The 23947-nt window shown below is 50.4% G+C and overlaps 2 protein-coding genes across 2 annotated transcripts in view; one reads left to right on the top strand and one right to left on the bottom strand.

The window, feature by feature from the left end:
• CACNA2D4 (calcium voltage-gated channel auxiliary subunit alpha2delta 4) overlaps positions 1–23947 on the top strand; it is a gene marked incomplete at both ends in the record, with an annotated part of 122963 nt that overhangs the window by 74203 nt on the left and 24813 nt on the right. The gene's annotated exons all lie outside the window — the stretch shown is intronic.
• LRTM2 (leucine rich repeats and transmembrane domains 2) lies at positions 1522–10230 on the bottom strand. Its single transcript, XM_083858936.1, has 4 exons — positions 10148–10230; positions 8585–8740; positions 4135–4725; positions 1522–2056 (listed from the first exon to the last, which is right to left on the bottom strand). The coding sequence occupies exons 2-4, from the start codon at positions 8649–8651 to the stop codon at positions 1602–1604; spliced, it is 1113 nt and encodes a 370-aa protein (XP_083715062.1). The 5' UTR covers positions 8652–8740; positions 10148–10230; the 3' UTR covers positions 1522–1601.

The following is a 23947-nucleotide window of genomic DNA, read 5'->3' as shown; positions in this document are numbered from 1 at the left end:
GAGGCACTGCAGTCTGAGGGCTTTAAAATCTGCTTGGGGGAAGTCACCCTACGTGACAGTGGCAGTGTGTGGGCACACTGGGGTGCAGCTGTGGGTGTCACTGGACACCCCAGTGATGGTGAAGGGAGTGCATGTGGGCTCTGCTGCCTCCCGTGCCAGACCCTGCCTGGGCTCTCCCAGCTTCCAGCCTTCACCTCAAGACCCTCCAGAACTCTGCCCACTCTTTTTCGGTGACCCCAGCTGCATCACCCTGTTCCACACACCGTGCTGGCCCCTGTGCCAGCCATGGCAGCTCCTGGCTTGTGTGACTCTTCCCCTGACACCTTTCCCTAGGCTCACACTTCCCAGCACGGCTTACACTCGTGGTAAGCCACCTCCTCCTCCTCCTCTAGTCTTTCCTGATGACCCACTTCTGATCTGCCAATCAAACATTTCTAAATGGAGGCTTGATATCCTTACCCTCTCCATTTATTAGAGAAGACATAAAATAGATAAGAACACACCTTCTTTTTTTTTTTTTTTCCACAGACTGGTGCTGTAATCTCAATAACTTTGCCTCTCTCCATCCTCTCCTTCCAGTTCCCACTGGCTCTGCACTATGGCTGAGATGTTTTTGTTACTCCTCAGTAGCGTGTGCATGGTTTGTTTTTTTTTGTCTGAAGCAGAAGGTGATAAGCACTACTATGATGAGGGAAAGTGGCTGGATGTGTCCATGGCTGCATGCAGAGGGCAGGTCAGCATGGGCATCAGTGACAGCTCTGCATGTGCAGGTGGAGTGCCTGGATGCCTGGAAGTGGGACTGGCTCTGTGTGTGTGTGTTGGGATCAGGATGAGTCAGTGTGTGTGTGTGTGTGTGTGTGTGTGTGTGTGTGTGCAGGAGGATGACTCTGTGCCTGTGCACCTGCAGCAGACCACACGTGTGTCAGCTCAAAGGTTTGGCCTTGGCCAGGAGCAAAAAGAGGGACACTGTGCTGCTCCCTGGCAGTGTGTCAGGGTGGTACAGGTATCCTTCCACCTCTGAAAGTAAGAAGGGAAATCTCCCACCGACTATTGCCCTACCACAGGGACCTTGCCTCCCTTCTGATGTAATCTTGGCAGCACTGATTTGTAGGGTAGGCAGCAACTTGGTGTCACACCACAGCAGTGACCTAACAGTGAGCCATGGACACTTCCGGGGTCCTGCTCCCACAAAAGGTTTCCCCCAGCTGCTCTCTGTTTGCAGAGAACTCTGGACAGGATACAGGACGACTCAGGACCGAAGCTGAGAGGGTGACACAGGTTCCCAGAAGGTGCCAGCTGCCTTTGCAGCAGGCGTGTGGGGGAAGCTCTGTGCAAGGGCATGAGGCACAGCAAGCACTCGAGGTCTGACTCTACTTTATTGGTCTGGGAGGGCCCAAGGGTGAAAGGGCACAGAATGGGCCTGGGGCAGAGGAAAAGAAATCGAGCCAGGCGCCCTGACCCCCCAGAAGCATGTTGTACTACTTGGGTGAGTGGAGCAATAGCACAGTCTGTCTGGGAAGATGTATTTTTGGGAGGACCCCATGCTTGACTGCTCTCAGGTACCTTTTCTCATCGTTGTCCCTTCCTTCCTAGAACAGTTTTCACGCCACGGACGAGATTTGTTTTTGTTCTTCGTGTTCCCCTTCCGTGTCACCCATGAGTGGCTGCCTCTTCTTCAGCTCCCGGTGGTACTTGGCCATGAGGGAGGCATAGATGCAACCATAGGCAGCTGCCACCACCATCATGATGCAAACGATGCCACAGACCACCCCTGCAATGATCACAGTGCCAATGGCCCGGCGCACGCTCACGGGCCGGTACCGCTGTTTCTGAGGGCATCCCACACTGGGCTCCACTTCTGTTTCTGGGCCTGATTTAGATTTGGAAGGAGCAGGGCTTCCTTTAGTGCAAGGCGGGCCAGTATTGTCCAGCACTGTGGAGCTGTTCTCGTCGTCCAGCTGGGAGCAGTAGTTGAACATCTCCATGGGCACCATTCGCATGTCCTTTCCTTTCAGCTCCTTGGGCAAGGTGCAGGCCAGCTGGTCGATTTTCCCACCTGTGCCAACAGAGATCACAGGAGTCAGTCACAGCTCCATCCCCATACAGAGACAGCAGCCTTAAATCCTCACCTGGGGTGAGTCCAATCATACTTTTCCTTGCAGAAGCTTCAACCATATCAGCTACCAACCTCTGCCTGGGTTGGGTTTGACACTAGAACTCCTGGTGCATGTTATCTGCATATCCCAAGACTTGGAAGCCCTCTGAAACCATTTAAGTCAGCCTCACACTGTTTAGTGAGTTATATAAGTCTCAGTAGAACCACTTTAGAAAAGGAGAAATTAAAGCAAAAAGATAGGACCGGGCTGTGCCTTCTCAAAAAAAAAAACCCACAACAGATACACATCCCATCTTCTGACAACTAATCCATCTCTGTGAAAATAATGACAGATGTTGAAACAAATGCTTGAGTGAGTTTGGGCAGCTTCCTTGGAAGGGGAGGAAAAAAAGCAAAATGATGTCTGCCTGCTTTGCACTGACTTTGTGATATGGTAGTTAAGAAAGAAAAACAAATCAAAAAAAAAAAAAAAAAAGTGGAAAGTGGCACTCGTGTGCTTGTTTGATTCTGCTCACACAAATGCATATTTCAGACTGCAGTGTAGCCATGGGCAGAGATAATCTCCTTGCAGCATGGCTGTGATCAGCAGGGATGTGACAGCTGACTGTTGCTATCCGCATGATTTGAGACCCTTTCCTACTCACTGGCTCCAGAAACAGAAGGTCAGGCCTTCACTCCTCACTCCTGCAAAATGTGCCATATCTTTCTTTGAGCTGCAGCTCCTGAAAGCATGTCATCCCATCAGCATTCCTGATAGGTGACATTGTACCTTCCCTAGTCTTCTGTGTTTCAAGGAAAATCTGGAAATGCAAACTTGTCAAAATGCTCGGTTTGAAATGATGATTTTACAGCCAGTCTGACTTGGGGCCTGCCTTGTTAATTTGAGCTGTAGGTTGGGTTCTCCAATATGAGTTGCAGTGTTTTTCCTAACTGTCACTGTTTCCTAAGATTTATTTTTTTTTTGGCAGCAAACTTGATGCTTTACAGCCAAATCTGACTTCTAATTCTCTCAGCTTAAGAAAGAGAATAGAATGGTTATTTCCAAGTGTGAAAAGCACTTCTTCCCTTTAGACAGAAAGAGTGAGGTGAATTCACAATCCTAAAATTTTTAATGTTAGTTGAGGAAAATTCTTTCTTGTCTCAAGATTAAAAAAAAAAAAACAACCAGGTAATAGAGAAACAAAACAAGGAAATAGGAAATTTAGGGCTGCTGGGGACTCCACAGCCTGGCAGTGTTGCCCTATGAAGGTGCAGTGGCACTAATGGTAGCAGGGTCCTCACCATGCTCTTCGGCTGAGAGCTGTCCTTGAGGTCAGCCTGACCTGCCAGTTGTACCTGCCCCTGTCTCTTCCCTGCCTACCCTTTGCTTGCCTTCCCTGGAGGAGCAGCACTCCTCCACCTGCAGCACGAGCACCTGTAGGAGCATCCATGGACAGCAGGGAGAGGGAACTCTGCAGGCCTGAGATGTTCTAGAATACATGGGTTTATTGCAAGGGTTGTGGGTAAAAAGGGCTTTGCCTTCAGCCCCCAGCCTGGGCTGGAGGGAACCCCCAAAGAGAGAGGGGGAGAGAGGGGGTGAGGTGAGGGAGATAGCAGGGGTAAGGGAGGTAAGAGAGTTAAGACCTTGTTACAATCCATTCTATCTCCTTTTGTGTTGAATATTCTAATTTACAATGACCAACTGGCACGAGATACAAAACCTACAGACTTTACTTGCAGCCTATAAGAACTACTATATTTACATATCATCCTGTATTCTAAACTCTAAAGACTACTTTCTTATCCACCTTTTCCCTGATGCCTTGGCAGGGTGGAGAGGAGCTGCACCCTTGGGTCCTTTTGTTTTCTGTCCTTCCACCCATCTCCAGCTCATCCCCGTCTTCCTGCCTGCCATGATCACACCCCAAAGCTGTCCTTCATTTCTATTTCACTCATAGGTTTTACATCTCCAGTATTCCTTGCCAGGCAATCCTATTTGTAGAACTTTTCCTGTCCCATCTTTCCCAACGAGCACCCACCTCGGTAGGAGAACCACTCCATCCAGTGCTTGAAGTCTCGCAGGTTGCAGTCGCATTCCCAGGGGTTGTCCCCGACCTGGAGCTGCTGCAGGCTGGTCAGGGGCTCGAAGGTGACCCTGTCCAGGCTCTGCAGGCGGTTGGACCTGAGGGAGAGGGAGCGGAGAGCAGGCAGATCATCAAAGAGCCCCGAGGGGATGTGGGCCAGGCCATTGATGGAGAGGTCCAGCTGGCGCAGCAGGGCCGTGTGCTGGAGCAGGTCCTTGTCCAAAGCCCTGATGCTGTTGTTCCTCAGCTGCAGCTCCGTGAGGTTCCCCAGGTCGCTGAAGATGTTCTGGGGCAGCTGGTCCAAGAAGTTGTTGGATAGGTCCAGCCTCTGCAGGGCGGAGAGGTTGGAGAACACTGCTCCCGGCAGGATGCTGAGTTTGTTGTTGAGAAAGAGGAAGGTCCTGGTGTTTGTGGGGATGTCTGAGGGGATGGAGGAGAGGCCCAAGCCACTGCAGTCCACTTCCAGGTTGCCGCTGTTACACTTGCAGGAGGAAGGACAGGCAAAGAAGGACTCAGCAGCACACAGGGAGAGCCAGCAGCCAAGCACTGGAAGGTGAAAAGCAGGGAAGGAAGAGGGCAGGGATTAGATCAGTGCTTTCCCATCCTCACCCACCACCAACTACAGCACAACCTTCACAGCAGGGCCCTTCACTGCATTGCCCTGCAGTGAAATGAGTTTCCTCACAGCTCCATCCCATTACTGCTGGCCTGCATCCTGACAGCATCACTTTTCTCTTAGCCTGTTTTTTTTATATGAACAAGCAAGTAAATATCCTTCCAGTTTCACCACAAAGGCAGAACAGAGCATCCCAGTGGGCTTTGCCAACAGATACTGGTCCCTGTCAGAGGAGAATGGAGCAGAGAGTGGTGGGAGGCGTCACCTCTGACAAAGGACAGCTCTTTCTAAACCAGGGTTTAGAAAGGTCAGGGTAGAGTCAGGGCAGTTTTAGGGTCAGGGTAGAGAGGGAGGGCCAAGTATATTTAAGAAGTTCCAATTTTTCAGGAACAGATATCTTATCAAAAAGCTTTTAAGAAAAATTAAAATAGCCTACATTTCAGTTTGAATCCTAATATTTGTGACAGATAAGACTCAGATCCAAGACTCTAAATCAGGGCATCGTTTGCTTGCCATATTCACAGTGTGTCATATGGGCCTTGTGTCCACTTTTTAATGAATTACATTACAAAGGGATGACCAAGACAACTGCTGAAAAGTAACAAGGAGTCCCTAAATCACTAGACACCTGGTACTTTGCCAAAACTCTCAAAACAGTTTTTAAATCCCATAGCAACAGCCCCAAAAGTATCTCTGAGTGGCCAGTGACCATTCCCACCCAGAGGTGGTAACTGAGTGCAGATCCAGCAATTGTTCTTATTAAGAATTTTGGATATATTCTGGACAGTCCTATGCAAATCATGGGGCAAACCCTGAATCATGGTTGCCAGACATGTAAAAATCAGTTTAAACCACATCTGACCAAAATTGCCCACAACAATGGAATGAGGAAAATAAGTGTATGTTGGTAACTGACAAAAGCAGTGTCAGGAAAAGGGTTAACACACACACCCCCTTTCTCCTACATTATCTCAAGGTTGGACAAACCACAAATCAGCATTTTTTAGAGCTGCTCTGGATTCCAGACATGGATCCAGATCCTGCCAGTGGCACCAGGGCTGCAGTTACCAACCTTCCCTGGGAGCCAGTGGCTTTTGAAGCTCTCATTTTTATGACAAAAAAGCATTTTCGACAAGAAAGCAAGCTTTGTGCCTCGTCATTAGAGGAGTGGGAGTTATGTTTAAGCAGACTATGTAAAACATTTGCATCCTTCATCTTAGCTCCTTTTGTAGAATTGAGGTGGCACAATGAATTCCACTATTCTCCAATGTGGGAAGCAAATTCAGCTCCCTCGCAGTTTTTGAGGTGACGAGTTTGAGCATTTGACTAAAACTGAAGCAGGTTTGTCTGTACATCAAGCCCGTCCTCTGCCTTTCTCACTTTTCTTCAGAGAAGGCAGTCACTTGGGCTGGTAGAGTCTTTTGAGGGGTGAGTGGTGGCTAAAGGAGATGCATTTATTGTCTGGCCCTCCTGAAGTGGCAATCAGGTTCTTCTGTCCTGCTTCTCTTCGAGGAACCAACAAGCAGGTGTTTTACTTCTTAATCCTGAAGGAATTGTGAAAGAGAGGGAGCCAAGAAGAGAAGAGAGAAGCTCTGCCTGGAGCAGCTTTGCAGTCAGCCATGCTCTTCCTCTCTTGCCTTGTGCCACTCTCTGGAGTTTAATCTGACCCACAGCCCATTTTTTTACAGCCCATTTCTTTGCTTCTGTCAGCGTTGTGCCTTCATACTCCAGCCCTGTCATCCTGCACAGGGCAGGGTTTGTGTTCCCAGTGATCCTTGTGAGAATTGGCAGATTTGTGGATTGCTAGTCTAAGGAGAACTATCCCCTTTGAATCCTAAGCTATATGACTTTATTAAGGACCAAGGGATAAATGTTCAGGGATAACACATCCATTCTCTCTCCTTTCATCTGTCTTTCACAATTCTTCAATAATTTTTTACTGTCCTACAGTTGAGATGTCAGGTGTGCATCAGCCCAGGCCATGGCAATAAATGTGCCCTTTTAAGGAGCGTTATGGATCCTCATGGTGAAATGCAAGACAGATCTTTACCCAGAGCACCTCTGTGCTTTCTTATCATGCAGAGGCTGGGACACACAGCAGAAATTGCCATGAAAGGAGATCACAGCCTGTGGAGTACCGCAGTACAGGTACTGACTGCCTGGCTGACATTTAATTCTGTCCAGAATATGTCACACTCTTGTCGTAAGGGAGAGAATAAAGAAAGAATGGGAGCTATAGTGGGGAAGGGAAAGAGCCATGAGTCATTCGAGTGACCCCCCTGTCTTTTCCTGGCCCGCTTTAACAAAAGCCCAGCATTAATAATAGATTGGCAGCTGTGATGATGAGATAACAGCTGCTTTGTACACCAAGAAAGGCAAGAGCAGGCCGTGTGTAATGCTATCCAGGTGGCATTCTGCTCAGGGCTTATCTCAGAATTCCTGGCTGGGTGGCTCTGGGCTTCCACCAGTGTGTGTGTGTGTGTGTTCTGGCAGTGGCTGGCAGCAACAAAGTCTCAGGCAGCTGGCTGTGGTTATGTTGAGGAAATGGATCCGTGCCAAGCTTCTGCAGCCATGTAGGATATGCCAAAAAACGTCTTGTTGTCACCCATACATTGCTGTATGCTTTTGGAAATATTTTACTGAAGTCGTACAGAAAAGAGATTTCGGTTTCGTTCCCCTGCAAGAAGTACATCCATGAGGATGTGAGCTGGGGCCAGGGAATTCCTTGTGTTGGTTGAGATGCAGCTCTACAGGAAAGAGAGGCAGGGAAGCAATAGACAGGACTTGAAGCCGTTTTCTTGCCCTACAGAAGGAGGGATAAAAAGTGGTTTTGTGTTTGGGGAAGATCAAGTTACTTTGTTGGGTGTTTGGTGACTCTGGTAGGTAGCAGAAAGCTGATCCAGGTATATCAGATGAAGTCAAGACTCAGAAGCACTCCTTATAAATAATTTACACAGTCTAGTCTGTGAGGATGGATTACAAAGATGTTTGTTTTCTGGAGAAGGAACTAATTCCCCCAGCTCCTTACAGCTGCAGCTCCAAATGTGACCAGGAGGGCTGGAACAAGGGAAACCACAGCCCTGCCTGGTGTCTGGGCATGCAGTAGTGAGGGACACTCTCCAAGTGTCCCCTTTACTCTGCTGTGGTCCCCAGATGCTCCTCTGGGATGCAGATAAATTCCCAGGAGCCCCATATCACCCTGGCAATGCCTGCTCTGCACTCAGGGGTACCATGGCAGCTGCCCCAGCCCACTGGGAACATGCACAGGCTGAACGTTTACAATTTAATTTGAAAGAGAGCTTCTTTATTTACTCCTTGATTTTCACTCCATGTGGCAGTGCCCAGTAGGAGAATTCTGCCTTCACATCCTGCACTTCCTTCTAAAATCTGTTATGACTTTTGCTGTGAGGGGCTGGGAGCCTTGCTCAGCTGCCTGTGTCTAAAGGCCAGGCACAGAGAGGAGTCTGCAGCTCACGGGATACTGATCTGAGAGATGCTCAGGGTGGATCTTTGTGCAGTGGTGTCTGTGGTGCTGTTCCTCACCTGCCAGGCCCGCTGGAATTCAGAGGCAATCATCACTGGCTGTCCCACTTTAAGCCCATCTTCAGCTTTAGAATATCACTCTCCCTCCCAGCTAGCCTGGCCTCTAAAGGAATCAGGAATTAGTTCAAACATCTCCATTCTTAGCTGTCCCTCTCCCCTGTTCTTAACCCTGAAGTGACCTATTTTCTTCCCTCTCCCTTGACAAGCAGGGATGGTGTAGCTGCCACCTGAGCAGGCATTACTTACGACAAGCCTCCTGCCACCTCATGGGGAACCTGCTCCTCCACCGGTGGCCAGCACTTGCAGGCAGCATCCTGGTCTTCTCCAGCTCTTCACATCCACCAGCCAGCCTGGCACACGGCCCCAGAGGGAGAAGTGACCTTGTAACCTGCCTGCCAGGTCCTGGAAGGGGAAAGCAGAACAGAGAGGATGAGCTTCACCTCCCTGGGCTGAGCTCAGTGCTGTCCTTTCCCCTCCCCAGTTAGCATTTTGCCTTGGAGGCACTAGCTCTGTTTTGGAGGAGAAATGGAGGATGTTTCAGGAGGTGCATCGTGCTGAAGCCACAACATTAATTCATTCTGAACCTCAGGGCACAGAGACAAAATCCCGTTCACCCAAGTGCCAGGGAGAAGTTTGTGCTCCAATAACCTGCTGTGGTACCTACATCAGCCTCACGCTCAAGGTTAACCTGATGAATTGCTAAGGTGACCCTGGCAGGGCAGCTCATCTCTGTCACCTCCTGGCAGGCTGGTGCCACCTGTGCATCCTCCGCCTGATGCACGGCTGGGCTGGCTGAGATCTGGGTACCACCTCCTCATCCTCATCCTCATCCTCATCCTCCCGGCTCCACCACACCCCCTCCCCATGCTGTATTCCCTACCAGCCTGTCTGGTTTAAGGTAAAATGGATGTGGTGGCTGGAGCAGCCTGGGGATTTCCCACTGCAGCCACTGCAGGAGATGAAGAACGAGAGAGCCTCGGAGGAGAGGGAGAAGGAAGGACCCGAGGCGGGGGAGACTGAGTGGGAGTGTTGAAAAGAGAGGGATTGCATCTTAATTAGTAGAAGGGGAAAAAAAAAAATCCTCAGTCTAATTAGAAACCCAAAGACCATAAACTCTCCCCTGGCAATAAGTGACTGACAACAGGTTTCAACTTCCCTCCCGCTTCCCTTTTGGATACGGGGAGGCAGGAAAAAAATGAAAACACCACAAAACCCTTCTGTACTCTCTGACGTGCCACCCACAGTGACAGCAGCAGTTCGATGGACACATTTCAGGCAGAGGACAGAAATGAGCCGTTCTCCATCCCCTCCGAGGGGCTCTGACCACATCCACAGGAGATATTTTATCTGGGAGCTGCTCTGCCACCAGGACACTGTCCCCACACCCCTGCCAGGTGCTGCCCTCCCCAAGGCTCCCACACTGATTTATTTTACATGGGAGTGCAAACCACCGGGAAATATTAAAACCAGCATCCTGATGAAAATGATGAGCAGGTTCAGCGTCTAGACCAGCACATTTACGAGGCTATTTAGATCATTTATCTAAATGCCAATGCACCAAACACCTCTCGTGGTACAGAAAGCAATTTAACCTTCATCCTCTGCAGCCCCCCTCTCCCCAAACTGAGCTGGAGCCTTTTCCCTGCAGTCCCCACCAAAGGAGAAGCTGCAACAAATAGCTGTCCTCATTTGGTGCCTGTGCTAGACCTGACCCATAGAAACCTCTCTCCATCCTAAATGCCACCCCTGCAGCCTCCTGTCCCCGCCTGTCCCTGTGCAAAAGGAGGATGAAAAGCTGCAGGCACTTACCTGGAGGGGCTCTGCCTGCAGCCACTTCCAACCGGCCACTGCCCAATTCCAGCCTCTTCCTTCCCTCTCCCTCCTTGACTTTCACTCCCCGGCAGCAGGGCTTTTTCCGTGTGCTCTATTTAACTCCCTACAGCACTGGAATGGAATAAACGGCGGAGTTAAGCTGACAGCCACAGAGCCTTATCTGCCTGCTGGATAGCGCCAGTCGATCAGCTCCAAATCCCGCTGCCAAACCATCACGTCCTTGCTCTCAGCATCAGGGGCAGCCTCCTGCGGTGCTCTGCCTTTTCCCCCTTCCCCACCTTCCCTCCATCCAACTTTGTCAGGGTTATAGATAGCTCTGTTCCTTGTGCTCCTGCCTTTTGGCTCTGTTTTGTAACACCCCATCTGTATCAGCTGGCTTGCTTCCAATTAGGGGGGGCTAAGCAATTAAAAAAGAAAAAAAAAAAAATCCCTAAAAGCTTGGGTGGTTTGTGACTCAGTTTCCCTCTGCAGTGCCCCCTCAGCCCAGGATCCCACTGGGGCTGTGCACTGGTGTCTGTCCCACTGTGCTCTGTGCAATTCATGCACAGTGTCTGTCCCCAGGCAGCAATGGGGGCTGGCACCCCCAGCTGTGAGGATGGGACAGGGTCAGGGCTTCCACCACTTTCTGCTCCAGCAGGGCAAGTCCAGCTCCTGCACTCATTTCTGGTCCCTCACGGGCGCCTCTTTCCCTCAGGCAGCACCAAGGCTCAAGCAGAGAGCGCAGGGTGGGAGGAGCAGCCATGTATAAATAAGCCTTTTCCCTATGTTTAGAATTTATTACAGTGCATAGTGATTAACACCTGTTCAGGCTTTAATGCTGTCTCCTGCACTGCAACATGCACTGAGATGGAGGGGCCTTGATAAACCCAGGATTATTTTAAAGCATGTCACATATATGCCACACTCCCCAGTCCATAGATAGCAGCCACCCTGTGTGCACCCATACACGTGTTCCCAAGACTCAAAAGCAGCCACCTTCATGTACAAATGCACAGAGTCACCAGCCTAGCTTACATTTACAAATGTGTGCACCGAGCTGGGCTTGCACATGGGCTGGGGACTCTTCTGTAACCCATATTTATTAACCTCCATGTCTTCCACAAAGCTGCCTGCTTCTCCAAGCACACCATATGCCCAGGTGGCAGAGCAGTGGATTTGGAATGCATAGAAAGGTGAGGGTCAATGAGCTTCTGCATTTACACTTGGAAGAAATATGTTCATGGAGAAATTTGAATTCCAAAGATCCCAGTTTCTCCCACGCATCTACTGCCCATAAGAACATTATACCCTTTAGTGATTAATATTCCACAGTCAGGAGAGAGCAAGGAGGCAGAGAGGATTTTTGGGAGGCAGAGAGGATTTTTGAGAGTTTCTTTTTTAAAGGTTTCCTCTGACTTGTCTTGGATTCTGACTTAATTAGCAGCTTTCTTGTGGCCCAAGAGATGCCTTCTGCTCTGCAGAGCACCAAGCCAACTGCACCCACTGCCAGTGCAGCACTGGGGATGTGTGATCCTGGGGCAAATAACACCTGCCCACACCTCCAGCCTCTCCAGAGCAGCACCAGAGGTGTCTGGCTGCTTTCAGCAGGGGATTTTTCCAGCAGTGAACACTCTGCCAGACCTGGGAGTGCTCCCTGTATGCCCCCAACTCAACAGGAGAGGCACAGTGCCATCTGTTCTGAGCTTGCCTGGCAGTGCTCAGGTTTGGGGGCTCAGCACTGCTGGAGCTCTGAATGCTTTGAAGGCACCCAAGGGCTCCACAAAGCAGGCTTTAGTCTTTCTCATGGGTTTTCTAGATGCTTCCTTCTCCCCAGAGCAACATGTCAGCTGAATGCCCTGTGGTCCATTGGGGCAACAGTGGTCAGGGCTTTCTTTCATGTGCTTGGGGTTGAATGTCTTTGCACATTCTGGAGGAAACAGGGTGGCCCGTGGGGCTGGTGATGGCCTTTTCTTATTACTGTTTCAAATAGGACAGTAAAAGACAACTTTTTTAGTTTCAGCTCAAAGCAACGAAATGAAATCATCCATTTCTGGCCCATGGGCTCCAGTGGCCAAAAATACACCGAGCTGAAGTGCCACTTGGACATTTGGCCTGCTGTCAGACTCTAGAGGACTCTCTAATGAGGATTCCCCTAATTAGATTGAACAGCCAACCTTACTGCTGGGGGCAGGGGGAGGGAAAGAAGGGGGGGATGCAGAGAGGGTTGTAATGACTCTGCAGCACTTGCCAGGGCCTGGAAACTACAGCAGGCACTGTGCCTGCTCCTCTGTGCCCAGACACCAGCAATGTTTGCAGTACACCTCCAAACTTTGTGGGGAGGGTCCCAAGGAGCGTGCTAGGGGAGCAGGGAGGGTTTCAGTTTATTGTAGCCACATACTGGCTTAGTAACTCTTCCCAGTTCTGTGTCACCTTCTGGCCAAAGTCTGCCGTGGGCTCCATGAATGGCTCTTCCCATAACTCTTACCACCACCATAAGGTGGTGTTATTTTGTGTTTCATGACCCCCAGGAGGAAGGCTGAGGTAAGAGCCAGTGATGCTCCTGCTCTGGGTAGGTGGAGAAACCTATCCCATTCTCCAGGCAGCAGCACTGAGGCTGGAGGCACAGGTGACTGTGTCACTGGGATGAGGCACACTCAGAAGGAGAGCCCAGCAACCTCTGATTATCTCTCCAAGTCCCTTGGATCATGGCTGAGGGATCAGACTCCGTTAACAGCCTGGCTTATGAGCACTGGCAGGGCATGTGGGTGACCCATATTGCACAAGGGTAGGTAGCAAAGACTGCAACAGATGCCAGCAATAAATTATCAGAAAGTATGCACAGACTTTCATCCCTCCCCCACACTCTCCTTGATGGCAAAGTCCCTTTCCCCTTTCCAATGCTGAATTGCTTTAGCCTTTATCAGAAAAGCAGCAGCATGAGGGAGGGCATGGAGGACGCTTTAAGGAGATTATCTTCTTTCCTTCCCCTTTCCTTGGTGCTTTTAGGATTCATGTTTTATTGCTATCACCCCTTAATGGATGGGGACAGTGGTGCTCCAGCATTTAGTGACTAAATCATGTTGTTCTGTGCGTGTCCCTTCATCTGCCCTTGGCAGGACAAGTGGCAGCAGAGACACATAATCTGTGTCTCATAATCTGACTACCACACCTCGAGTGGCTTTAAATGGCCTGGAGATCTCCCCCATTCTTGGTCCCCCAACAGGACTGCTAATTGTGCAAATCATTGATCCCAAGAGGTCACATTGTCTCAGGGGCAGCCCCTCTTTGTCAAGCACTCAGAGGGGGCAGAGAAGCTGAGCAGTGCTGTAGAAACATCCAGTGTGTGTCACTGCCCCAGCTGAAGAGCTGGGGGCTTCACTGGCAGCACTTGCTGATTTATTAACACGTGTGTTCGAGATTCATTAGTGCTGTGCTGCCACAATCAATGGAAAGCACATTTTAAATTCGTACAAGAAGCCCAGCTGCAGAGGAAATAGTGCCCTCTGACTTGCAGTGATCAGTCACAGCTTAGGGAAACACCTCACACAGAAAGCTGGAAAGGGAGGAGAAAAAGTGTAAAACCCACTTGGATTTGAAAGGGACTCTGCCACATTCCTGGCCTGGTGTGAATAAAAACCTCACCCTTTTCTCTGTGATGTGAAAAGGTCAAAAAGATTCTGATTTTTTAGATTGGCAATGAAGGCACCTCTGAAACGCAAATGTGTTGATGGTAAAAAATGTTTCCTCCAAGAAAGATCAACTTTATCCTCATTTCATGGAGGAGTAAACTATGATGCAGGTAAAGCTGGCTGCTGATTTTGGCTGGCTGAAATTCCAGCTGCCTTGCTTTTGATACTTCACTGTTAGACCACATCAGTTCCCCACTCGCTCAGGATGTTCAAAGTGCAGCGTTTGCACCTGGGCTTGTCAATGCTCTCCTGTCCTGCAGAGAGTATTTGTAGTCCTTATCAAAGTTACACAGAATAAAGGGCTTTTGGCCAGGTTTTCCCAAAGTTTCCTGACAGGCCTGTGGCAAAGACAGGAGAGAAGCCAGTTTTCTGGATTCCTCATTTCCTCAAGCAGAAAACACTATTGGCATTCCAATCCTCCCTGACCAATGCACAATAATGAGACTGGGAAATTCTGGAAGAGCTGGAAATACCAAGAGCACAAAGCCTCAGCAAATCCTCTGAGAAATTACAGAGGCTGGGAAGGGGAGACAGGGAGGGGGTAGCACTGCTGGGAAAGACCCAGATTGCTGTGGAGATGTGGAAATTCCTGGGGAAGCTGCGGCAGCAGGTGGAGAGAGAACGGGATATCCAGCCAGGAGTGACAGGAAAGTCCCAGCACAGCCAGAGCGCGGCATATGGAGGAGGCCCAGAGCAGCAGCAGGAGGAGAGCTGAGGGGGCAGTTGACAGGAAGGAATCCAGCCATGTGTGTGCCAGCATCTTCTCCAAGTCCTGCCGAACGCGCCAGACCACGTGCGCCTTTCCTGCCTGCACAAGGGAGGCAGCTGAGAAGGGAAGCGGGTGAGGGAGTGGGAGAAGGGGCTCAGAGGAGGGACACGTGAGCTGACTACCCAGTTTCCTCCTCTCATTCTCTTGCCACGGGGTGATGTTTTCCTTCTTCTCGCACTGTTGGCAAAAATTGGTAACCAAGCGAGATGTGGAGGGGGGTTCTACATGGAGGTTGAGATAACATTTTCTGATCCAGCCGGGAACAGTTGGCTGTGGGTGGTGGCTTGTCACCAGCCCTGCCAGCTCTAATCCAGATCCCAGGTTTTTTTTCTCATTCTCTCAGCTGTGGAGTGAAGAGCCTTCCCTACAACTTTAATTTCCTGCAGGGGTTAATCCCGTGGTCAGTGGTAGCTCAGGCCCTTAATCCTTTTGCACAGTCCCTTGACAGAAGGGCTGCAGCAGCTCCTGCCCTGGCAGGTCTGACAACCCTTCTGCTCCCAGTTCCTCCTCTCCACCCCACGAGCATCCTGCAGCTCACTGGCATTTAAAATGCTGCTCCCCCCTTCCTGGCAAGCCTACCCCGGGGGTGTGGGTGGGTGGTACAGCCAGGGAAAGGTTGCAGGCAGAGAAGACAGCTTGGTGGGAGAGTCCTGGTGCTCTGGTCCTCATTCCCATCACTGCTGTGCTCGCAGGTATTCTCTGCACTTCTTGGCTGGACAGTGCTCTGAGTCCCAAAGTATTCTCTTCCTTAGTTTTATTCAGGTGGTGTTCAAGAAGGAAGGTGTGTATGGGCCCACAGTTTTGAAGGATTCTTTGCTGGGTCAAAAATTTTACCTTTCCCTGGGTCTCCTACTTAAGAGTCAAAGGATACAGCAGATCTTTAAGAGGGAAGGTGCCAACCTGTCTGAGATAAGAGATACATTTACATGCACAGAGTAGTAGATGGAGGTGCATGCATTTAGCAGCAAGATAGGAAAATGTAAGTTTTTAATCAATATAAGCTCTGTCCCTGGAGCACTAGGCCAGATGTCTGTTAATCAGCATGACCAGACTGCCAAATCAAGGGGCTTCCACATCAATATTCTGGTACATCTTATGGGGGTCAAAGCACTTCAGCCATGATCCTTTCTCCTTGTGATTTCTCATTCCAAAAATGAGACAAGCTTTTGCAAGCCTGCGTGATGCCTTGCACACAAAATGTCCCACACTTGTTTGTTTCCCATCATTCATTTCTGCATTAGCCCAAAAACTGGTTTTGCTCTTTTCATTGCCAGCATTTTGAGATACATTGGGCCGTTGAGCTCACTGGGCTTCCTTATCCTTGACTTGTTATTCTTTCTTCTGGTAGAGAAGACAATGTGGTGAAGAACTGCTGCTCCCCCTTTTCCTCACTCCCCTCATTGTCTGTGCTTCCCTTGGTGTCAGCCTCCCAAAATGAGCTGTAAGGGTGGTGCCTTGTCACTTTGGCAGCTGGAGCAGGAGGAGAGAGAAGATGTAGATAACACTGGAAAAATGGAAGAATTTAACTGAGGCTGTGCCCTGGGCACGTCCAGAGGGGCAGGGACCATCCATGGCTGCACAGTGGTGGGGCAGAGCACGAGATGCTGGCAGGAAAAATCCCCTCAGCTCTTATCATAAGGGATCAGTGACCCAGCATGCACAGAGCTCCCGGCAAACCTCCTGGGAGAGAGGCTGACTCCCACATCATTCCCACACAGTGCATTTGTGCTGGGCTCTGAAGGAGACCTTTCTCTGCCTTAGTGAGCTGTAGAGATCTGTCTCACTTGGTTGCCACTGTGGCAGGAGGTTGCTGGTGCTGCCTGTGAGAGCCTGGAGCTGCTCTATGCTGCCCCATCACCTTCCCAGAGCATCCCAGAGGGGCAACTCTGCAAAGTCCACACAAACTGCATGGGATCTGGGCTGCTGCCTTCAGCTCCAGGGGTGCCTGTGAACCTCTGGGACACATTTGTGCTTTTTACAAGCTGGGAACATTGCCCATAGCTCGACGAGATGTGGTGACAGCTCTCCCAAGCCAGAGCTCCAGCCAGGATCTTGGGATGCATGTGGGTTAGCACACAGATCACAGCCCCATGCTGCAGAGCTTGCCCAGGCTGAGGAAGGGCTGCAGATTTGATGTGACTTTAGTTTCACACAGGGTTTGCAGCCACAGAAGAGATGCCTTTATGGCAAAGTTGACATCCCATGGAAATTCCTGGGAGGGGTCCACCTTCAGCCTCTCTGCCCCCACCCAGCAAAGTCACACCATGCTTTGGGCAGCACTGACTCCAGGGACTCTCACCAGGAGAGGAAAGGCAGCCCAAGACATGAGTTCCAAGCCAAATTGCCTTTAACAGCTCATCTCCAGACTCAGGGTGAGCTCTGGCTTTTTGATCCATTGTGTGAGAATATGTTTCATGGGGAAGGACTCTTCCCAGCCTGCTTGGAGTGAGGAGGAGTGTGGTAGCAGGGTATCTCTCCCAAATAACAGCCTTTTCTTGCAGTCAGTTGAGAAGTTCTGGCTTGTGTGCCTTTGCTGTAAATGTAAGTCTCAGTCCTCCCTGTGATGGGCGTGGGGCATCGCAGTGCATAAATAATTGACAGCCTCTTGTTTTCCCCATTCATAAAAATATAACGGGGAAATTGTCGTTTTCATTAAAAGAAGAAAAAAAAAATTGCCATATGATAAAACAGGCTTGCAAAGCCAAGGACTTAGATGTGAGATTATACTTGCCCAGCCTTCATTCAGGCACTTGCAGGGATGCAGCACAGCACTGCCTTTGCTTTCCCAACCAAGTGCTATTTCTTTTTCTCACAGCACCTTATCCCTTACCCAGTGCAAAGGACACATGATACTCCAGCTAACAATGAGGGCGTTGTAATAAATAAGGCCGTTTTTATATGGTCAGAATTAAATATTAAACCACAGTTTTGTCAGGAGGCCACAGTCTGTACATTCCTAATTTTGTGGGTGCCCAACACGAGACCCCAGGGGCCATTTTGCAGAGCTGCTGAACACTCACAGCTGTTTTCCAAGATGCTGGCAGCTCAGCCAGCAAACTGGTACAATCTCCAGGACTCAATAGCACTGAGAGCCAAGAGGTCCCAAGCTCTGACCCTGCACCTGCTGCTCCTTCCCCATGTGGTTAAAAGGGGAAAACTCTTTTCCCTTCCAAAGCCAGGAAAACAACCAGCTCCCTCTTGCCTCCTCATCAGGAGCATAAATGCTCTATCATCAGCTACAAGGCAAGTGTAGCTGCAAACATCTTCAGAGCACCACAAGACAATGAATAGTGATGTATTGCCTGCAGGGCTTGCTTGGCAGGCAGTAAACAAACAAAACAGGCACACATTTTGCAGTACCCAAAAAATAAAATAATATTAAAAAAAAAAAAAAATGACAGCCCCCTGCTTCACTCCTTGAGCACCATGTAGCCAAGTGCCCTGAATGAAGCAGCTCATGAAAATACAGGATGTGATCCTACCAGTCAGGGCTGCAACAAAGTGCAAGTGGCACACTGCCTCCAGTACCAGTATTTCCCAACTTTCAGCTGCTTGTTTTTGCAACATGAATTATATATTTCACACAATCCAACCCCTCGCAGGTGAAGCAACATTTTCTTCCATCTCTTGAGTCTGGAATTCAACTAGTTTATAGAAAAAAAAATATATAATGCACATTTTCTTGCTGTTATCGTACCCTCAATCCTTTTTGTGAGGCAGCATTTTGGTGAGGCCACAGCAGGAATAAGGTGTGTGTGACAAGGTATTTCCCTGCAGCAGGAGGAACATCCCAGAACTTCCACTCCCTGTCCTCTCCACTGAGAACTGAGCGTGTAGCACACTGAGGCATCACCCAGCTGGCAGGAGCATCCCAGTATGGGCATCTGAGTTATGGGTTGAGGCACCCGGGGCTGGGACACTTGTCAAGCAGTGTGAGCAGCTGCTCCTAACCAAACATGGCAAGTGAAGGAAGCTGACTGCTCTGGCTTTTGACTCAGCAACAGGCAAGAGCTGGAGAGTCACTGAAAACTGCCCAGAAATGCCTGAGCCTCTCCCCATCCTGTTCCAGCCTCTGTTGCGCCCTGAATGCTCCTGTCCAGGTATCCCTGTGGATATCCCCTGTGCTGCTGCTGACCTTCCCAGCCCTGCTGAGACACAGCTCTGCCTTCATCAGGCTTCTGTGGTGCAGAAGAGCCTAGAAAATCCTCTCTGCATCAGGCTTAAAAAAAAAAAACAAATAATAATAATTAAAAAAAAGCCAGAGGAAGGGCAGGAAGCTGGAGTAACTCTTAGAGGTATCTGAGCTGAGAGTCACTTTGCTGGAGGAAAGGGTAAAGCTGTGATCTGGTATAGAAATTACATAAGAAGGCTTCCCCCCTTTCCCTTTGCTGCTCAGCCCCTTTGCTGAGGGTTTACCATCATTCCTCCAAGTGGACAGGAGGCACTAACAGAGGCAGAGCTGATGTCTGACAGGGAGACAACTCCCGCAAGCCTCTCGCTCATGTGGAATAATTCCCTTGCAAATGTTGTTTGCCCACAGCAGTCAGAGGAAGATCCACCCCCTCCACACACCCCCCCAACAGACCTGAGCAGCAAAGCTCAGAAGAAAAATGGTCTGCAGCTCTGGGAAGGCTCCCTTCTCCTCACTGCTTTGGGACAAGGCTCTGTCTGTGTTTAAGGGCTCCCCTGTGTTTTTAGGGTTTCCTTCACCCATAATAGCAGCTGCTCCAGTCCTTCCCCAAATGAGATCTTAATTTCTCTCTCTCCATCCCTGAGTGGCAGTGCTGTATCCTGCCATTCCCATCAGGGCTGTGCTGGATGTGGCACATTCAGGTTACCTGGCAGTCCATGTGCTGGGCCTGGGGCCCTGCTTGGTCATTTGGAGCAACAGCTTCAAATCCCCTCTCTCCCCAAATCAGGAGAGCTCCAGTCTAACACGTCTCTCTCAATTAGCAGGAGATGATTATTATTAGCAGGAGAGATTATTATTATTACTGTCCCAGTAATAACAATCAGTATTATTATAATAATAATAATATTAGTATTATAAACAGTAATAAAGTGGCCAGGCAGAGGGAGGAGGAGGAGGAGGGGGCAGGATGCTCAGTGTGGGATGTGTGTGTGTGCACGTGTCTGTGCACATGTGTGTATGAACACACACACAGGCTCACACTGACATATAAACAGCCCTGTCCATAGTGTGCTTCACTCGGCTCATTTGGGACCTCAGCCTTGTCCTCTCCCCCCCATCAGGGCTGGAAAAGGCTGGGAAGCTTCTCTGGGCTGTGTTTCACCCAAAAGTTCAGGAATCCTGAGATGCTGAGAGCAACTCAGGACTTATTTTTGGCTCCACTTGTGATTTGGCATCCCTCACTTGGATGTCCTGTGGTCCTGTCCGTGAGCACACACACCCCCCCACACACACACACACACATACACCCCCCTGATCCTAGAGCTGTGCACCCAGTGCTGAGCCGTTTTTTGGTCCCTACTTCTCCATTTTAGGTTGTTCTTACTGAGACAGCAAAATGATAGCCAGCAAAACCATCACAGGAAAGTGGGGGCTTCTCATGCTGACCCCTCTGAGAGCCCCGAGGAGGGGACAAAAAGCAGGACCTGCCCCAGGTGACCCCAGCAGCGAGTTCTCAGCCCTCAAAGCTGCACACCTGAGCGGTGCCAGGGGAGCTGTGGTTCAGTTCTCAGATGGGAGAAGTTGCTCCGGGCTGGCCGCACCAAACCGGGGCTGGGAGTGGTACCCAAGGAGATGCTCGGGGGGTTTTGCCCTCCTGTAAAACGGGATGGGGAGATCGCTGCCCGTGTGTCGGTGTGGCACAGGGGAGCGCTGAGCTGTCTGTCTGTCTGTCTGCCTGCCTGCCTGCCTGTCTGTCTGTCTGTCTGTCTGGCAGCCACCCTCCTCCCCGGGGGAAGCCGCTGCCTTGCGGGGCAGCTCCGCGCATCTCTCCCGGCCGGGGATGGGGATGATGGAGAGGGGAAAAAAAATAAAAATAAAAAAAAACCCACAACGCCAAAGGGACACGAGTCTTTACTCACCTCTGTCAGGCCGGAATGGAGCCTCCCGTGAGAATGGCAGCCCCGGCAGCTCTCGGCAGGCGGTACAATCCCAAAGCAAAGGCAGCAGAAAGTGGACTTTAGCTGGAGGGAGCCCTCCCTAGGCGGGCGCTCGCCCCGCGCCGAGGGCAGGGAGCCACGGCGGGGTGACAGCGTGGGAAAGGGACCGTGATCCGCCGTAAATAACAAACAGGGGGACAGGGGAAGAGGGAGGGAGGCGGGAGAGGGAGCGGCTGTGCGCGGTGCGGTGACAGCCGGGGGCACATCTGCGGTGGCAGCAGCGACACACGCACAGACAGCCAGTCACCCCGCCAGGCGGGCAGGACCTGCTCCCAAACACCCAGAGGAAGGAGCTGGGGAGGTTTCCATCCCTCTCAGTGCCTCCTGGAGAAAGGGCTGTCAGTGCCGCTCTCCCCCTCATCCCGCCCTCGCTGCCATCCCTCCGCCGGCGGCAGCAGCCAGAGGGGCTCGGGGAGGGATGCGAGGAGATGCCGGGGCGGGAGGAGCTCCCCGCAGCCCCCCGGGAGGTGGATTGGTCATGCACAGGTTAGGAGAGAAGGCACCGAGCCGAGCACTTCCTCCCCTCCCTCCAGCTCCCCGCTGCTCCGGAGGATGGCAATGAACTCAGGGAAAGGGGGAGAACCCCGGCTTTTGTGCAGCAGCGATGGAGAGGCAGCAGGGGACAACCTGGGACTTGGGAGAACCCCACCCCAGCAGGGGATAACCCAGGGGGCTTGGGAGAACGGCACCCCCTTCCAAAAAGTGCTGCAGGGACGGTGATGGAGAGGTAGAGCATCAGCAGGGACACCCCCAAGAGGTGCCCAGCACAGCCCTGGGTCCCCTTCCTGTGGGATGCAGGGAAAATTTGGGGGGGATGTTAGGGGGTGCTGTTAGGGATGAGGGGAATGGGTGAAAGGTCCATAGTTCGTTCCCCTGAACTTTGTGTGCATGTGTCAGGTGTGGTGACATCCATCAGTGACAGGCAGTTCCCTGCCCTCCCTGACATCTCCTGCTGCTACAGGGATGCAGGAAACAGCCAAATCCACCCCACTAACTCTGTTGGGATTTCCTCTGTGTTCTCCCATGGCCTCCTGTAGCTTTCCCCTCCAAAAATCAGACCCTTATATTGCCTTCTTCCATCTCAATGAGGATCTCAGTAGCTCGCATTTGCAATAATTTTTCTTTTGTTGATCTACTTAAACTGCCCCTTCTATCAGGTCCAGTATTATAAACAGGCTGTTTATAATAGGAACAGGAAGTTATCTTTTAATATGTTTATAATATAACAGGAAGTTTTATTAAACGTTTATTAAAATGTTTATAATATAACAGGAAGTTATCTTTTCAAGTCAAATTTTTTAGAGGATTCAAATTAAAATTTCAAGTTACTGACTCGAGAGGGGGAAAATAAGAATATTTCAGAAATAGGGAGTAGAGAATGCAAATTTTACTTCTTAAGTCAAATTTTTAGAGGACTCAAAGTAAAATTTCAAGTTACTGACTCGAGAGGGGAAAATAAGAATATTTTAGAAATAGGGAGTAGAGAATGCAAATGGATGGCACAGGCATGGCTGTTCTGCTGTTCTGGTACCTTCCATTTGAATCACAGCTTTTATGTAACCATTGGAGCGCCTGCCATGAAAACAGGTTGTGAATGGCAAGGTAAACCTTGATAGGCACTCTGCAGGATGCAACCTTGAGGCTTTGTTATGCCTTTTTTTGTTGTTGTTGTTGTGCAGCAGGGCCCAGAATTAAATCTTGGGGAAAGCTCCTTAAGCGAAGAACATATGGATAATCAAAGAGAGAAGGCAGAGACACTGCAGGCAGAAAGAGAGGCAGGCAGAGGATGAGCTAATGAAGCAGGCATGCTCAGCAGAGGGATGAACAGGTGGAGGGGAAGGCTCAGCTCTGCACAGGAGCAGCAGTGCCCAGATCCAGGGAGGGCCCACTGCAGCCATGACTCTGCAGGCAGGGTGGGAAGTTGTGCACAGCTTTGGGCACCGTGTCCACAGTGATGTGTCACCTGTGCCAGGTGTCCAGCACTGCTTGTCCTCCTGCTCTATTGCATTGCTGGGCTGCTGCAGTGGCACAGGTAGATTGCGTGTGAGGAGGAACAAAACTATTAGCCACAGTCTCTCTGGAGAGAGCAACAGCTCTGCAACAGCCACTCATCATCTCATGGAGCTCAGATCTTCCCCCTGATGCAGCATTCTCTTTGCCACCAGAGCAAAAAGGCTCATTAACAACCAGTTACTCTTTGGAACCAGCAGAGAGGAGTAAATTCCAGGTTTTTTCCCTCTCACTTGAGCTCTGGCATCATCCTTATCTCAGGCTGAATCACTGCTTTCCTCCTTTCTCCTTGACCTCACCTACAGTGTGAAGATGCACAGATGACTATTTGTTACTAGCACAGGGAGGGGGGTTGATTTTGGCCTGTTTCTCCTCAGTTCCCATGTCTTACTCAGGTCACCCAAATGTGTTAAAGTTTCTCACAGTTCTTTGCCAGTAGCTGCCACTTTCTGTCCCTCCCCCTGGCCACCAGTGCAACCCCCCAGGTTTTCTTCTTCATCATATTGCAGGCAGCTCTGTCCAGGCTGGGTATGTGCTACTTATGCCTCCTGGGCAGAGAATTTACAAGAAGAACAATTTTGACGCCAAGTGTTCCCCCTGGCAAAAACACGAACCACTGAGTAGGTCTGCACTGCAAGGTTAGTCAGGCAGGTATCGACTCCTCTTCAAGTCTCATGAAAACTGTATGTCCTGGGTGATGCTCAGTCCCATTGATGTGATCTGCTGTGGTAAGGGGGATGACTGACTCTGGAGCTGGTTTGGAAGGATGGGTTTATTTAAAGCACCAAATTGGGTGCGTGGGCCCCGTGGGACTCGGCGGCAGCAGCAGCAGCACCGCTCGCCTGCTGTCACAGAGTGCCAGTTTGTCAGCAGGGCCACCCAGCCAAACCAGATCCTCCATGGGGCTGGGGGATCTTAGCCCAGGCCAGACCCAGTCCTGTCCTTCTTCCTTTGTTTGCATTCTTTGTCTGGTCTGTGCTCTGCGAGGCTTAGGGCGATGCGGCTCTACAGAATCATCCCTTTCCCCCACAGACAGGCAGTCAGATTCACTTTGCAGCAGGGAGAGCTGGATGAGAAATGTGCCCCTGATACACGGGATTTGTAAGATGTACCAGCAGCAGGAATGTGACAAGGACACTGGTATAAAAGGCAGAGCTGATGCCAGGTGCCAGGGTCTCTGTACATGAGGCGAGGAAAAAT

The sequence above is a fragment of the Zosterops lateralis genome (genome assembly GCF_965231275.1).
Source record: "Zosterops lateralis genome assembly, chromosome: 4".
Classification (NCBI taxonomy): domain Eukaryota; kingdom Metazoa; phylum Chordata; class Aves; order Passeriformes; family Zosteropidae; genus Zosterops; species Zosterops lateralis.
The sequence above is the reverse complement of the archived record's forward strand: the minus strand, read 5'-3'. Positions and strand labels throughout refer to the sequence as shown.

Bases quoted from the DNA above. Each gene is read 5' to 3' on its own strand.
- LRTM2 (XM_083858936.1), bottom strand. From the start codon at position 8,651: ATGCTGCCTGCAAGTGCTGGCCACCGGTGGAGGAGCAGGTTCCCCATG. The intron at 4,726-8,584 runs GTAAGTAATGCC...TTCACCTTCCAG, and splicing joins GAGGTGGCAGGAGGCTTGTC to TGCTTGGCTGCTGGCTCTCC. The intron at 2,057-4,134 runs GTGGGTGCTCGT...CTGTTGGCACAG, and splicing joins GGAGTGGTTCTCCTACCGAG to GTGGGAAAATCGACCAGCTG.